At 37.4% G+C, this 16,361-nt stretch overlaps 1 protein-coding gene across 1 annotated transcript in view; it reads right to left on the bottom strand.

Moving 5' to 3' along the window:
* The window catches only part of LOC139739765 (uncharacterized), a 119,321-nt gene extending 105,307 nt beyond the window's left edge, over positions 1 to 14,014 (bottom strand). Inside the window, exons 1-2 of the mRNA XM_071650362.1 lie at positions 13,879 to 14,014; positions 1,486 to 1,547 (exon numbers count right to left, since the gene is read on the bottom strand). Of these exons, the coding sequence (XP_071506463.1) occupies positions 1,486 to 1,547; positions 13,879 to 14,008 (192 nt within the window). The 5' untranslated portion in view covers positions 14,009 to 14,014. The remainder of the gene's footprint in view (positions 1 to 1,485; positions 1,548 to 13,878) is intronic.
* Positions 14,015 to 16,361: the final 2,347 nt, after the last annotated feature.

Genomic DNA, 16,361 nt, shown 5'->3' with positions numbered 1-16,361 from the left:
TTTCAAGGAGAAATCAGAGTGAGAGAGAACAAGAGAATGAAGCCATTCTTTTCGATTGAGTCCCAATCTTGAAATTTGTCATCAAGTCCACGACTGGTCATTCTAACAACTTTGCCTATTGAACACAGACTTCAAGTTTGTATTGTAGAGGTATTTGGAATCTTTGCCAAGTGAAGGGGTAGATTCACCATTTGTGACATAATGCGCAAAACCAACACCATTGCATAAAAGGACTCAAATCCCTCATCTACCTAGTGATTTCGACAACCTCAGGCCGTACTCACACACACACACACACACACACCAAAAAAGAAAAAGCCACACCCATATCTGACGCTCACTCATAGTGTCGGCAATTTGTCTTTCCCATTCACGCGGGAGACACTCCGGCAGCTGGGCCAGTGAGGGCCAAGGGCTTCTTCTCCTAGGGTGCATGAGGGTGCAAGGTGGAGTTGAGAGAACGCTCCTGGCATCGAGTAGGACTGGGGGGGGGGGGGGGGGGCGGACAAGACACGCAGGAGTCGATCTGTTGTGACATGCTTCCAAGCGACTCCTTGACAACGGGTCCAGGAGAGCAAGCAAGAGGGAAATCATCAGCTGGGATCGAATGTTGGCTGTTCCCGGCTTTCAATGCTGTTCGGTGATATAAGTCTGAACGGACAGGAGGCTTAAACCAAGAAAATTTGAAGGCATGCTTTCTCAAAACTCTGTTCCTCATTGTCTCCCTCTATTTCTTTGTTTTGGAATACACATCCCCGTCATTTTTCCCCCTCTCTCTTTCCCTCCTCACGTATGGGAGCGTGTCAAGGGACGCATAACTTCTTTGAAAGACAAAAATTCTATACCCTGTTAGTTCGCAACAGATAACTCTAATACCCCATATACTTCAATCAGATGTCGAAGCTGTGGTTCATGTGGCCTGTGTAACTCAATACTTCCTGCCCATTACTCCAGACACAAACCCGCTTCATGATTTCTTTGGAGGAAATTAAAAGATTGTGTTTCACTGATTCAAGATCAGAAGAGCAGAATGGCACAAATACTTGAGCCCCTACGACAACAAAGATCTGGAACACCGAATGCAGGCTTCAAATTGACTTCCCCCATATGGGAATGCTGCATACTGTACATGTGTGGACTTGATTACATCACCGACATTCGCCAAGCTGTAGTCATTAGAATGCTCCTCAATGATTACGAGGTATTGTCGTTCAGGGATATTTACACACACACATACACACACAGGCCAGGGATACATTCAGACCCAAACTGTTAGCCAAGAAAATTTTGTGCATGTGAATATGCCTGTTTGATGTATTTCACTTTTAACATTCAAGTGTGCAGTACACGTATCACATCAGCTTGGCGCCATTCACATTCAAATAATCAATATTTCATTCAGCTCACACACTCCACTCATATATTTTCATATGTGTAATTCACTACCTTTCTTTATGATTCTTTCAAAAGGAATACAAAATTTACCTTTTCTGTCTTCACTGTTGCCACCTCATTGATGTAATCTTTGAATTTCTGTCTGTTCAGAACTGAAGAAAAGAAAAGAAAAAAAAACATGCATATTATTCAACTTCCCACATAGATCAATTCAGAGCAGATATTGTTAATCATTTCTGTAGCTTTAACATAAAAAACCTCTCCCTTTTATTTGCTGATCCAGCTGTGTTATGATGTTCAAATGGATCAAGAAACACTCGAGCACACACAAGTTCTGGAAATTATGCTGTCCCTTGAAAGCCATACGTAAAACTCGATATCGCCATGCTATCACACTGCTTCCAAAATCATTTCTACTACTTACACTGCTGTCTACAGGAAAACTGAAAATGGTACGCTGTATATCTCAATGTTCATAGTTTACTGCTCTTTCGAAGCATTCAATAATACATTTCCAACTGCAGCTCTGTCATACATGTAGCCTACATTTTGCACTCATACTGAGGTGTTGGCAGCACAGACTTAATTGCACTTAGGTCTTGACAGCTAGTACTTTAGCTTTTTGACTCCCATATGGCATAAAGTCATTTTTAAAGAAAAGTTTAATCTTGACCACGGCCACATGACCTTTGACACATCCCGTCTAGAATGAAATGCACAAATCAATAATCAATATGTTCAAAGTAAATAGATGTGGGAAGGCAACTACCAGTTATAAGATATTATAAAGTTTTGGTACCTCAAAAGTTTCCCTGAATTTTTGTGTTTCAGGTCAAAGTACCTTTCATATAACTGACACTGTGAGACTTACTCGCCCCAAAGTGCTCTCATGTCTTTAATAGTAATCATGCAATTAACTGCGACCAGTAGCCCCATACGCAGCGTAATGGGGTTTCGCATTGTAGCATTCAGGATCATGACAGACTATAGTATCGTGGGTAAATATCAACTTAAAATCCAAAAATTTCTTCAATTTGAAGACTTACCAATTAAGTTGAAGTATTGAAAACAGGCTTCGGGCAACGTTTGGTTCTGCCAATGTCCCTTTCTGTTCGAATTGATGACTGAATGTGACTTGGTCGAGAGGACATTGGGAGAGCTATACACTGAATACTTCGGCCAGCGCATGCGCACACAAATATCTTATCCGTTCATGGATTTGAAATTTGTGCGCATGTGATGTGTGCGCATGCGCTGGCCGTAGTATTCAGTGTATTATGTAGCTCTCCCAAGGTCCTCTCGACCGAGTCACATTCAGTCATCAATTTGAACAGAAAGGGGCTATTGGCAGAACCAAACGTTGCCCAAAGCCTGTTTTCAATACTTCAATTTAATTGGTAAGTCTTCATATTGAAGAAATGTTTGGATTTTAAGTTGATATTTACCCGCAATACTAAATCTGTCATGATCCTGAATGCTACAATGCGAAGTTCTGGTGGCAGTTAGCTATGCGTACACGTGTTTTGTATGGGGATGCACGCTGCTGGTCACAGTTATCATGCAATAATGGTTTCGTACAATACGTGTACTACCTCGCCGTCGAACGGCGGCGGCTCTGGTACGAAACCATTATTGCATGATTACTAAGACATGAGAGCACTTTGGGGCGAGTAAGTCTCACAGTGTTAGTTATATGAAAAGTACTTTAACCTGACACACAAACTAAGACAAGGAAATTCAGGGAAACTTTTGAGGTACCAAAACTTTATATCATCTTTAATGCTGTATATGTACAATATTCTACACACACTCTGCCTCCCAAAACATGACTTAGAGGTCAATCTGTACATATGACTGTTTCGTTCCATAATCCCAGAGAAGAGTGACTGGAAATAGTAGAAAATACCTCTGGACCGTCATTTGAATCACGACTGGAATTATGATTCAATAAATCACCCTCCGCGATTCCAGTTTGCAAGCACATGGCTAAAATGTATCATTTGAATCATGATTCCAGTGATGTATCATTAGAATCAAGATTCAAATTACATGTGCGCACACAACCTGTGACCACTAACAGCGCTTCGAAAAAATCATGGGAGTCTCAAAAATTTCACAGGTTTTTTCATACCGAAAAGTAATAATGTGGGTGATGACGCTTATTACAGACACTCACTCTTTTGATCTATTCAATCCTGAATGCATATTCTACATAGTCTGTCATATCAGTATTCTGTCTAGCAACTGATTCAAAGATTGATATCAACAGCAACTTGGATTTGCACAGTATCACTAATGAATAGCTTTCATTCACAATTAGAATCTATTTTTGTTGATTGAACAACAACTCATGCAAGGTCAGAAGATGATAAAAACTAAGCAAACGGATAACTCCCACAAGTTGCTACAACAAGCCCAAAACAGAACATCTGAGAAAGAGAAGGGAAATGTGTTTCACTTTCGAGTGACCCTCCTTTGCATGCTTGTCTGTACACTGCAATGTCCGGCCAGCACGAAAGTTGATGAATGGGATATTTTATATATATCTACGCTGCTCCGTGCTGCAATAGCAGGGTTTTATTGCTTCCTCTATTAAATCTACCCTCTGCAACTCAAACTAATTTTGCAGATTTCTTCTTCTTCTTTTTTTTTCACAAACAGGAGACACAAAATTAGCTCTGTTTAAAGCACACGTTTTGTGTAAGGAAATGACAAGTTTTGGACATGCCCAAACGTTCAGACGTGACTCAACTACAAAGTGGTTTCACTTTTGAAGTGCAGATGAATCAAATACTGGGTTTACTCATTAATCTGAATGTGAAAGTCTTGAATTCTCAGGACGCTCCTAAATAAAATATTTGCCAGACAATGTGGTGGGTCTTCAACAGCAGGGGAGTCCCTGATAAAGTGATATTTATCCAGGAACAGTTGAGACACACATTTATCCAATCTGAATTCTCGCTCTGATTTTCCCCACAGGTTTTTTCCTCAATCTATGATTCGGATCTAGCTCTCGTTTATGACAGCAGAGCTCACATACAGGTGTAGTGAGTCTTGAACAAAGACTATCACATCAAACAGCAATTGTGCAACCACCTGAATGAAAATACATAAACATTCTCTAGAGTTGTAATTGTCTGGAAGTCTGTATGTCAGCTTCATTACATGATATAATGATGTAAACCTTTCAAAGAAACCCCACCCCCCCCCCCCCCCCCGCCAAAAAAAGAAGAAGCCATATTTGTCACATAGACTTTACATTTCTTACAAAATGCACTTCAATTCCTTTTTAACGCAAAGAAATGGCTCATTCCAGAACATGATTAAAAGAACAGACTGTGCAGTATCTGACGTAGAAACTCTCGAGTACATTTGTATGCCAAAACATAACATCTTTGATGATATCACCTGAACAAAAATACACAAATATTCTATAAAGTTGCAATTATCTGGATGTCTGTACGTCAGATTCATTACGTGATGTAAACCTTTCAAAGAAAACAAAAAAGAAGCCATACTGATCACATGGTCGTGACATTTCTTACACAATGTTTTTCACTTCATTTTTAAAGATGAGAAGGACGATGGTTGTGCAATATGATAAATCATTTATGTAAGAATAGACTGTATCTAGTGTAGAGGCTCCCGAGTATGCCAAAACATAATATCCTTGATGAACCATTCAAGACTAAATGTCATATGCGCACAAACACTCCCCCCCCCCAAAAAAAAAAAAATAAATAAATAAATAATAATAATGATAATGATAAACAATAATGATAATAATGATAATAATAATAATAAAAAAATGAGTAAATAAGTAAATAAGTAAATAAATAAATAAATGAACAAAAATAAATAAATAAATAGAATAAAACAAAATTATAGATAATATATATCTTGCAACTCTCTCTTATACATTTGTTTTCTTCACAATCAATGAATTTTGACATGTGACATATTATATGAATAATGAATGCTAATTACCGCTATGCGAGCATGGCAGCTTTTTGACATATCTGCATGCAAAATGACATGCTTGATGAATCCAATGGGAAATTTCATTTCAGATTCAAACTTTCAAACAGGTTCAAACTTTCCTCAAATGTGGACGTGACAAGCTCACACTGCACTATATTTGTTATGTGTCCCCTTCAGTAATATTCTGAACATGTCGTAAACTGTCTACAGCCATCGGCCTTCCAACAGAAAGTAGAACTTTGCTCAGTTGGGTAACTCTAGTTCAGAGTTAAGATGGGTGAAATACAAATTCTGTCAAAGGTCTGCATGCAGATCAGAACAAGAATGGAATACTCAGAAATATATTTTGATAACACAATATATAATAGGTATTTCCACAGGAAGAGGGAGTATATCAGGGATGTCGCATTCCCATTGTGTATTATCCCCCCCCCCCCCCATACAATATGATCTTTGGGGGCACTTTAATTAATAGAGAGATATCAACTTTGCCTTAAAATTGCTTCAAATATGCAATCTATTAAATTTTGGGGCGAGCATATATTTGGTTGGACTAACACCTACATACAACTGTGTAATAACATAAGGTAAAATAAATGTTCACTGAAAATATATTATTTCTAAAGTGAAAGAAAAGATAAGAACAGCGTGCTACATTTCCAAAGAACACTGTGTTTTAAATATCATTTCTAGACTAGCTTTGTGGTGAATGTTTAATACTTTGACTGACATGCACTAATACAATGTAGTTGAAGAATCAGTGCGTGCACATCCACCACGTTCTGGTTCTGACTGTTTCCTTTTAACTGCCATACAGGAAATGAATAAATTCTATTTGTACGTGTTACTGATAGAGCTCTCAGAAACTAAGGCATGACAGTGCTTAATGTACTGTATTTAAAGCTCATAGCTATGGATAATTGTAGTAAAGTGGATATCACAGATATGTACATTTGTAAACTGTAAATGGCAGTTACCTACATTTGTACAGTGTACATGAAAAAAAAAAAGAAGTACCATTTCTCACAGAATAACAATAAGGATGTACTGAAAACAAAAAGAAATACTGACAATTCCTACAGTTGTACCAAATCATGAAGTATGATTTAAGCAATTACTATGTAAACATACCAAAGGAAGGTTTCCATAATTAACGTTTGGTGATAGCATAAACAAACGGCACTACGTTAATTTTCTTCGTTACAGAAATCAATAATTGCTGTGTTAAAACAAACATTAGAAACATTAGCAGACATTATTTGAATTTTATAATGGATATAACATGCGCATGGACAGTGGACATGTCCATCAGTTTGGTGAGGAATTTCATAGCCATCGAGATTTCAGAGGATGATTGAATCTTATGGGTATATATCCATGGTAAAAGGATACATTTCAGGGACGTTGGGTTATTTTCTGTTTCCAGTGTGTGTTACTCCCTGTACAATATGATCTTTAAGAACCCTTTAATGAGAGATAATATTACCCTAAAAATGCTTCAAATAAGCAATATTCTAGAATTTATGCCAAAACTAACATTTCTGGGCGAATATATGATACACTGGACTGACATCTATGTACATGTATCAAGATAGAGTTTATGAACGTAAAAAAGAAAAAAAAAATGTATAAGCATTTCTTGCAAATGTGAACAATTGAATAGAATGATATTGAAAAGAAAAGATTATAACTGTCCTTAAATTTCTATTGAACACTGTTTTTTATCACTTTCAGACTTAGTGGTGAATGTGCATTAAGTTGGCTGGCAAAACTGTCACAGTAATCACAGTTTTTGCAGTCTGTCCAAGGTATGTATACCTCACAGCAGATGGTATCTCAAAACTTAGCATACTTTTCAATTTGGTCCATTCAAACTTCATACATCATGAACAGTATGGACATCATGATTAAATGCCATAATCAATTTTCTCTACATCTTTTGTTTGTTTGTTTTTTTGCAACATAACATTTCATAACACAAAAATTACTGATTTACCGCCTTCAAGCACATCATTAATTGAATTATTCTGTGGTGTCTAAGCTACATTGTACATAATTTTTCCACATAGTAAAATCCTTCACAGGGGATATAATAGCCACTGGCCTCATAATCTCTTGCCTCAGAGCAATCATTGCTTCACAAGCAGCTACACAAAACAAATCATGACTTAGTTCCACTTCATACAGCTTGGCATCACCGAGCAAAGTGGTTAATTTGGGTGATAACAAATTATTTATTTTGGATACAAGTACCAGAGGAGAGCACTCTCCAACTTCTTTTCCACTTCTTTGCATATGCTCCTGCCTGTGAGTGTTCATATTTATACTGGTATAAGGTTTTACTAGCTTTGCCGCATATGATTCCTAACTGAGGGGGGGTTTACTAACTCTTTGTACAGACTGTCTGCCACAGTATAGAATCCCTGGTGCCACATTATTCTGAGACCGCAATGTATGAGGCCTTTTGGAATTCTGTTTTTCAATAAAAACCATGAAACTTTGTAGAGGCATTTGTATGCTAGAAATGCAGTCTCCAAAGTTGAGGAGAAACTTGCAAACTTTGTTGCGATGCAAATCTTATGAAAAGGTTATGACGCTTTCAATGTACTGGTGTACTATACATTTGTAATGTGAGTGATCAATCAGTATGTGCATGGTTTTGCGTTAAAGCTAATTATATCCAAAGTTGGGAAGCAAAACCTGGATATCAAAGATGGTAGCCTCAATGGAAGTGACACCTTTGACCTTGGTCTTAAAGACACCAGAAAGATGTTAAATTTACACTGTAATAAAACATGTATACCACTATGTCCTGAGGATGGGGGTGCAAGAACTGCATTGTCTAGATTCCTAGGCTGTGTTTGTGTGCCAGTGTGACTACCGAATGTGAATTTTCAGGATGAAGAAAAGCCTTTGCAGTATCTGGGTATGTGTGAGAGTCATAAACCAAGCATGTTAAAACCCAAGCATGATCTTACTTCATTCATTCCTTACAAGGAGCATGGACCTACAACAAAATGTGTAGGTCCATGCAAAGAGTAGGATCATATTTAACCTTAGGCGCTTTTCCAGAGAAAGAAGATCAGAAGCTGCGCTGCTCCTGAACTGTGATGTGGGATAAATGTGGTAATTCTCCCAGCCCCACCCCCCCCCCCCCCCCCCCCCCCGTTCTTCAATAAACTTGTTTATTGTCCTTTTTTTCTCTTTCCCTCTCCCTCTCTAGGTCACTCTGAGTTTCAGATAGTGAAGGAGAGAACCCACAAATATCAATCCACCGAGGAGAGCAATCGTCCCACAGCTCAGGAGTATTAGAGATGCCACCTACAATGTAATCGTTATCCTGACAACTTATCAAACAGTGGATGGCTTAAGCGGGGTTCCCACTATCGTACGATCTATTACGAACGCCACGACTGAACGTCCATAACTGATCGTGGAAGTTTCGTTGAACTCGTCTGAAATTTCACGTTTGGATACGAGGTTATGCGAGTCAATACGTGTTGGTTCGCTTGAATGCGATAATGGCCCCGATTGGTCTATTTCAAGCAATACGATCTGTCATGATCCGGTCTCCCGTTCAAATACGATCCTATAGGATTGTCCCGATTGAGTCCATGATTGGTGTCGATCTACCACGATCATTATGATCGGGATCCCCGATTTGGTGGGTGCAGCTACGTTCTGATATGTTCCAATACGAATATCACCAACCAATGCGGGCTCTTGAGATAAGATACGATATCTTTTACTATCGGGATCAAAAGCGACCCCCATCTAAGGTGCGATTGGACCCGAATGGGAATATTATAGTCCGGCTGACGATAGATTTCATTTGTTTCCCTAACTTCTGCATCCAGTGATTAGTCCTACTATCCACAACCATTGGTGTTGGCAAGGATTGACAGGTTGAGGATGATGACGTGACCTTTTGCGAATGACAATTACGTTATCATCAGATAGAAAGCATCACCTAGGCCAGCCACAACCTCAGATAGTCCCTCCTCTAATTTAACCTAAAGAAATTAATAGATTATTAAATCGACATGCTCACCTTCCCCCCCCCCAAAAAAAAAAAAACGACAACAACAACAAACTAACAAACAAACAAAACGAATACCGGCTATCAGATCATTGCCCATCTTCCCCAGAAAAAAAGCTCATGACAAAATAAATGTTTTCACCTTCCTTTGAAATACATGAAGAAAATATGACATTGAAGCTAAAAAAGATGGGATCTTTTAGAATGCTAACATAATATGTGTTATATACGCTCAATATAAGAAAGTTGGCCGAACTGATAGCATTGCTTGTGTTTGATTTCATATTAGCATAGTATGTATTATATGCATTTTTATGTTTATTTCAAAATGTCGATATCTCATGGGGTATTGAAAGTTTGGTTGCTTTGGCTTGATTTATTGTTTCGTATAACAGGGTTCAACAAAACCGACAAACACACACAACAGAAAGGTAACTTCCCTAAAATAATGTAACTTTTTAACAAAAAAAAAAAATTATTTCGTAGGGGTATTGCTACACTTCTTGACAAACAGCTATGTGAAAAATAATGACAGTGATCTTCATACATGATGTAATCATGTACGATTGACATTACATCCACGACAATGATCATTTTTCAAAGTCACAAAAGTTAATTTGTGGGGTATGTGAAACATTCTGCTTCTGGTTGATGTTTCAACGGTGTTGTTATTTTATATTTCACTGTGCCACCCCTCCCTTATACAACCTCGTGGAATACAAAATATATACGATTTGCGAGTTAAAAATAAGGGCAAATGTGCAAAAAAAATAAGAAGAAGAAGAAGGAAAGTGGAACAGTTGATCCCGATCAACACAACTAAGTAATCGTGTGGCGCATGATTAGATAAGATTTGCTGCGTTATGATACAATCCAAGACAATCTGATGCGATGATCACGATAAAAAAATAATTGTGTTAATCGTAGAAAATTTCTGAACCATCCAAAAATTTTCTACGATTAACACGATTGCCACAATTGACCTCAAGATCTGATACAATCTTATACGATAGATCACCACGATTGCTTCACGATTAAGACCACGACGTCAATCATGGCGTCAATCGTGATAGTGGTTACCTCGCTTCATCTGACTTAAGCAGATGCACTAAGCATACATGCATGCACTCATATACGGGGAGTGGCGATGCGTAGCAAATTGGTATTATGGAACTTCTGCATGCATCCTGAAATATTTATAGCAAATGATTTCATGACTAATGGCCATAGTTTGTTGGCAATGGTATTGTTAATCCGATCCTTGCAGGAACCTGGTATACAAGGTTCCCATAGCGTCAACTCATAGACAGGAAACTGGTATAGGCCAACCAGGCTCCAAAAATGTTCGCAACAGTGTCTGCATCCATGGCCCTAATTCATGTTTGTTTGTATTGAATGATATATATGGAGTTGGAAAATTACTTTAATTTTATAAACAATTGCAGTTTCTATTCTTTTTCTTTCTCAAAATTGCATAAGATGGTGTAATTAACCTTTTCCAACATAGTACAGTGTGCTTGTTTTGCTGCAAAACTCTCAGTTGTATGAAGATGTACAAGTGTAAGTATGTAGAAATCACGGCTGAGCTCACTAGATTTTGACTTTCACTGACCCCATTCGGGTGCCCTTGTCAGGTTATACCCCATAACAAAACAATCTGTGACTCAGTGTGAGCCAAGCACACATTATATTCATAATATAATCGATTATGATTGGTATCAATTTACATTGTTTGATGGCTCGTGCAGTTGACCATGAAAAGGTAACCACTTGACTGCTTTCACACAGGCCGATTACAAACCTGTCTGTTCTTTGTCGATGGGCAAAAGGGATCTTGTTTGGGGGCATTGAAAGTTCGTAGAGAATCACAGAAAGAATGGGTTAAGAAGCTGGAAAAACAAGAACCATGCATTTAAGTACATGGTATTGGTAGGTAAATGGACTGGAATATGGGACAACAATTCTTTCTGCAATTCTGTTAACTGTAGATGGTCTAGACTTGTATAGTAGTAAGTAGTGTAGTTAACTTCTTTACTTAGGGTTCTAGCTACGTAAACAGACTTTCTAAATGCAGGCCTAGGCTGTGTCTGTAGCATGTATATGTCAATTACCATTAAGTTGCCACTACCTAAAGTTGCCGGACATTCACATCGCATGTAACGCGCATCGCGATCGGAGATCAGCTGGGCGACGGATTTTCACTGCTCTCAAAAGACATTCCTAATTCATCTTTTTCCTTCATAAAAACACAAATAATTGTAATCCAAATTTTACCATATGTAACAGGTGACAAAACCATTTTTAATGCGAGAATGTTTTTGAAAATTTGATTTCGAATGGATTTCAGGTGTGGATTTCAGGTGGTAGATTAACAAAGTTTTTCAAACGCGATGATGCACAATGCAGCCTACATTGGAGTGTGGGTATAAAATACGTGGCACGCTATCAGCAGCGAACTAATTCAGTGCCTATCCTTAGTTCGCCAACCCGGGAGTGCATAGGAAATACACACAAGTGGCAACTAGATTTCTATACAATACGGTAACTGACATTAATTAGAGCCTAGGTCGATAGGTCGACGTCTGGTGTCATTTCTGATTTTCATCAGTTTATGACTGTGCACAATGACGTGCCAATGACGTGCATGGCCCCTAAGCCCCTAGATTGTCATATTCTTAATTAACAATGTGTATGTACATCTTGTCATGGACATTCACTTGAATTACCGGCACTTACCATTGATAACAAATAGGCGGTCCGATCCCATTCATTCCTTTATCAAATTACTAATCATGTAGAAATGCACACCATGCACACCTACCATTTTCTTCCTTAATTTGTTAATGAAAACTTATTGTAGCCATCAGAAATGTCAAGATGGACCATATCTGACGGTTTCATGAAATTTCATAGTCAATTACAGAAGTAAAGTATCTAATTTTGACTCAAAAGTACGCCGATCGATGCGATCGACGGCTGTGTCAGCGTAGCATGATGGATGATCGATTATGTGGAAGAGCGATATAACGATGATAATCGATCGTTGTAGTGTGTGATACAGCCGCTTGTTTGGTATTTAACCACAATAATTACGTCGGCTCGAGAGTAAAATGTGGAAGAAAGAAAGTGATCTTGATGTGTCTGGGTTTTTTTTATCGTTTTAGTTAATTTTCTCCTGCGTGTGACTGTATATCTGTCAACATTTTTTGCTGACTAAATGATGGACAGATAATATGTGTACAAAATTTCAGTAAACGTGGTAACAGATATATGAAAAAATGGGAATTATCCATCATGAATATTGCACAATCAAATGGATTTTTACTACAAAACAAAAGCAAATACTGGGGTTGCAGTTTTTGTATACATAATTTAAAAAATGAAATGGAAAAAGTAAATACTATCATAAAGACAATTACTTTCTAGTATAAGTTGAACCTATCAATTAAAAACAAATTACTATTTCAATTTCAATATTCTGTTTCTTTTTAGGTAAAATGAGCACTTTATGAGAAGTCCACAATATTAACGTTAATACATGATTGTATAACATAACATTCACTTTTCGTAATACTATTCTCCTTAATTTATTATTTAAATTAGGCCTATAAAGTATGTAGATTACTAGAAACAAATCCCCTTTGAATTCAATTTCCTTCTCATCTTCTTTTCTCTCTCTTTCTCTCTCCTTTCTAATACCGTAATAAATAGCCTAACCTTTTTCTTCCACTTTTCCTTCAACTTCATTCTATTCCCTTCAACACTATTCAAATTAAGTTATTATTATCAACTTTTGTCATGATAAAATTAATACTTGCCACAATATTTAAAGAAAGGATCAATGTCTAAATCCTGGTATGAATGATATGTACCTTATCAATAATTTGAATAGTGATAATCATGATAGTGGCAATGAAAACAAAGAACTATCACAATACTAGCTCACTTGAGCCTTCGACTAAGGTGAGCTAACAGTAAAAAAAAAAAAACGAAAAAGAAAGTAGGGGCTACACGTATTGCACAAGTCAAGTTCGATATTGTTATTAAGCGGCTAATTAGAGACTACCAGAATCATAATCGTTGACATCGTTCTCGCGAAATCGGTGCACTACTTATTGGAGACTATGTTCGCGACCCACGTACTTTTCAACTCTGATTTCTCATTTTTCTTACCTTTTCGGCTTTCTAATTCCATGAAAACTCTCTGATATGGTTCAATTTAGCATCTCCAATAGCTGCATAAAATTTTATTGACAAACGGCGAAGCGAACGGTAGGTGTGCATTTCTACATGATTACCAAATTACTAATACTAATAGATCTAGACTAGTAATACTATTGAAAAAAAAAAATTGTCTGGTGTTGTCACACACATTTGAGTATATGGGACTACACAATGGTACCAGACAAGTTCTCCAACTCGACATTGTATGGCTATGACACACTTTTCGCCACAGAACTTACCTTTCTTTTCTTGGTCATTTAAGTACTTGGCAAAGTGTCCCACAACTTCTATATTTGTGGCCCGTCCGCCGTTATGAAGAAGGAATTTAAGTACCGCATCACTGGAGAATTCCTCTTCCGCGTCGGCCATGTTTGTTGTGATCGCGGCCAAATCTATGTACTGTACGTACTGTACGATCATGTACTAGACGCGCCTTCACCCACCACCTGTACCTTTGCACGCGATCGCAGCTCACTTGCGCAACTGTGCTCTGCTGAGACCGTTCATGATGATACAGCTCCAGAAGCTTGCCAATCCGCCAGTGGTAAAGAAGAAAAATGTGCTTCAGCTCTTACAGACAAAAATGGATTAACAGAATAATTCATGACTGGGATTCCGTCAATTACTTAAAGAAAAAATAATTTTATATGTCGCATACGACTTACGAGACATTTTTTGTTAAAGATGTTCCCGCTTGCGTACTTGATGTTCCCGTTGTTGGCCCTGAAATCCAAATGCATGTTGATTTGTGTTGATTTATGATACCTCACTTTTGCGGTGAAACGATATCTAGAAACATTCCATATATTTTTAATTACACGTGCATATTTTCTTCCGTTTTTCTTCAGATTACTTGGGAACGCCCACAAAAAACAAACAAAAAAACTTCTAAACCAATATTCCTCAGAAGTACTGAAATGTTTAACAAAAGACATTGGAATGTACCTTCCCCTCAACTCAGCATACCCTGCATGTTTCTGTGATATTAATGTGACTAACAAAAGACATGGCGAGGCAACGATTCAAAGTTTGCAGCTCTATAAAAGTAATACTGTACATGTATAACTAAATACAATGATGCGAGCAATGATTTATTATACACTCTAATCTAATTTTCGTATAACAAAATCTTCTTTTTCATGTACCCCTGGGTCATTTAATTTTGTACTACGTTACAGATTGCTGCAGGATATAATGTGTGCGGTGCTCCTGATTACAATGCATGTTCGTTTCATTGCATAACAGGGGACAATTTGTCGTTAAAGGTCACAAATCTTACAGAGAGTCTATCACATGTGGCGTGTACCTCAGGGGTCACTCCACTGGTGTTCCTGCTGTTTGTAAATGATTTTCCGAAATGGAGTTATTCGCTTTCCTTCACTCGCTTGCTGATGACACAAGTATTTTAGTCTCACCAGGAGGGTGTTTCATCAACGTTTGTCAGCGCTGACAACTTGAATCACCATAGTAACAGTCAGTGACCAGAGCATCTCAGCCAATCAAAACCAAGGATTTTGCTAAACGTTGATGAAACACCCCCAGAACTGCACTACACTCTCGAATAGTTTGAATTCTGAATTAACTACCGTAATGTTCTGAAATGGGTGAAAGCAATTAAATGTCACTATAAATACTTCCAAGAATAATTATGTTTATTATGTTTAGTAAATGCAGCATCAATATACCTTCTCCTGTAAGTATTAATGAGACTTAACAAGTTATGGTTGATTCTACCAAATTTCTTGGAATAATCATTGATAATAATTCTTCTTTTATAGTACATGTACTTATAGTCTTTTTGCTTGGATGTATAAGGCGCCTTGAGTATTATAATAATCAGACAATCGCGCTATAGCATTATTGTGTATAGTTTGTATATAACATTGTGATGCGTGTGATAGGGTTTGTATGTATGTATATGTATGTATGTATGCATTATTATTGTTATTATTATTATTATTATTATTATTATTATTATCATAATTATTATTATTATTATTATTTGTCACGATAATGATATTAATAACAATGCTATTATAATCATTATCATTCTCATTATCATCATTATCATCATCATTATCATTATCATTATCATTATCATTCATTATCATCATGAATGAATGAATTAATTAATTAATTAATTATCATTACACGCGCAACACGGTTAAGCCTGCTGTGATATAATATGGGACGATCAATGATGAATCGATAAATTAGGCCCTATAAAATTAAATTGTACTTTTTTTTTAATTCTGAAATAAGCCCTATTCAACATCAAAACAAAACTCAACAATTTTTTTCGAAGTATGAATGAATGTATTTTGCAGGCTACATGATTATTTGTGAAGTTTAATGTAATGATGAGTTAGGGCCTATGCTCATGAGATATATGAAAATGTAATTGTCCCGTTCTATCATTTGTTCTGTTTTGTTCATTTTCCATCTGAGAAGATGGCTGCATAGCCCATATTCAGCTTCGCTAAGCTGGTCTTCCATGGGGTCCAGTTGGATGTGAGGTGGGACCACTTCACGGGGTTAAACACCTGCTCTTTGCGATGAATGAATGAAGCGGGATCTTTTACGTGCATTAGTTGTGACTCTCTCAAACACGGGACCTCCATTTTACGTCCTTTCCGAGGGACAGAGTGTTTTGCCTCTTACACTTGTCCTTTTTTACTATATATTGATGTTTGCTTTACATTATAAGGGGAACGCTAGTAAC

This window comes from Diadema antillarum, unplaced genomic scaffold (assembly GCF_040938485.1).
Source record: "Diadema antillarum isolate AM-2024a unplaced genomic scaffold, OU_Dant_1.0 seq00000817_RagTag, whole genome shotgun sequence".
NCBI lineage: Eukaryota > Metazoa > Echinodermata > Echinoidea > Diadematoida > Diadematidae > Diadema > Diadema antillarum.
This window is presented reverse-complemented; position numbering and strand designations above follow the sequence as displayed.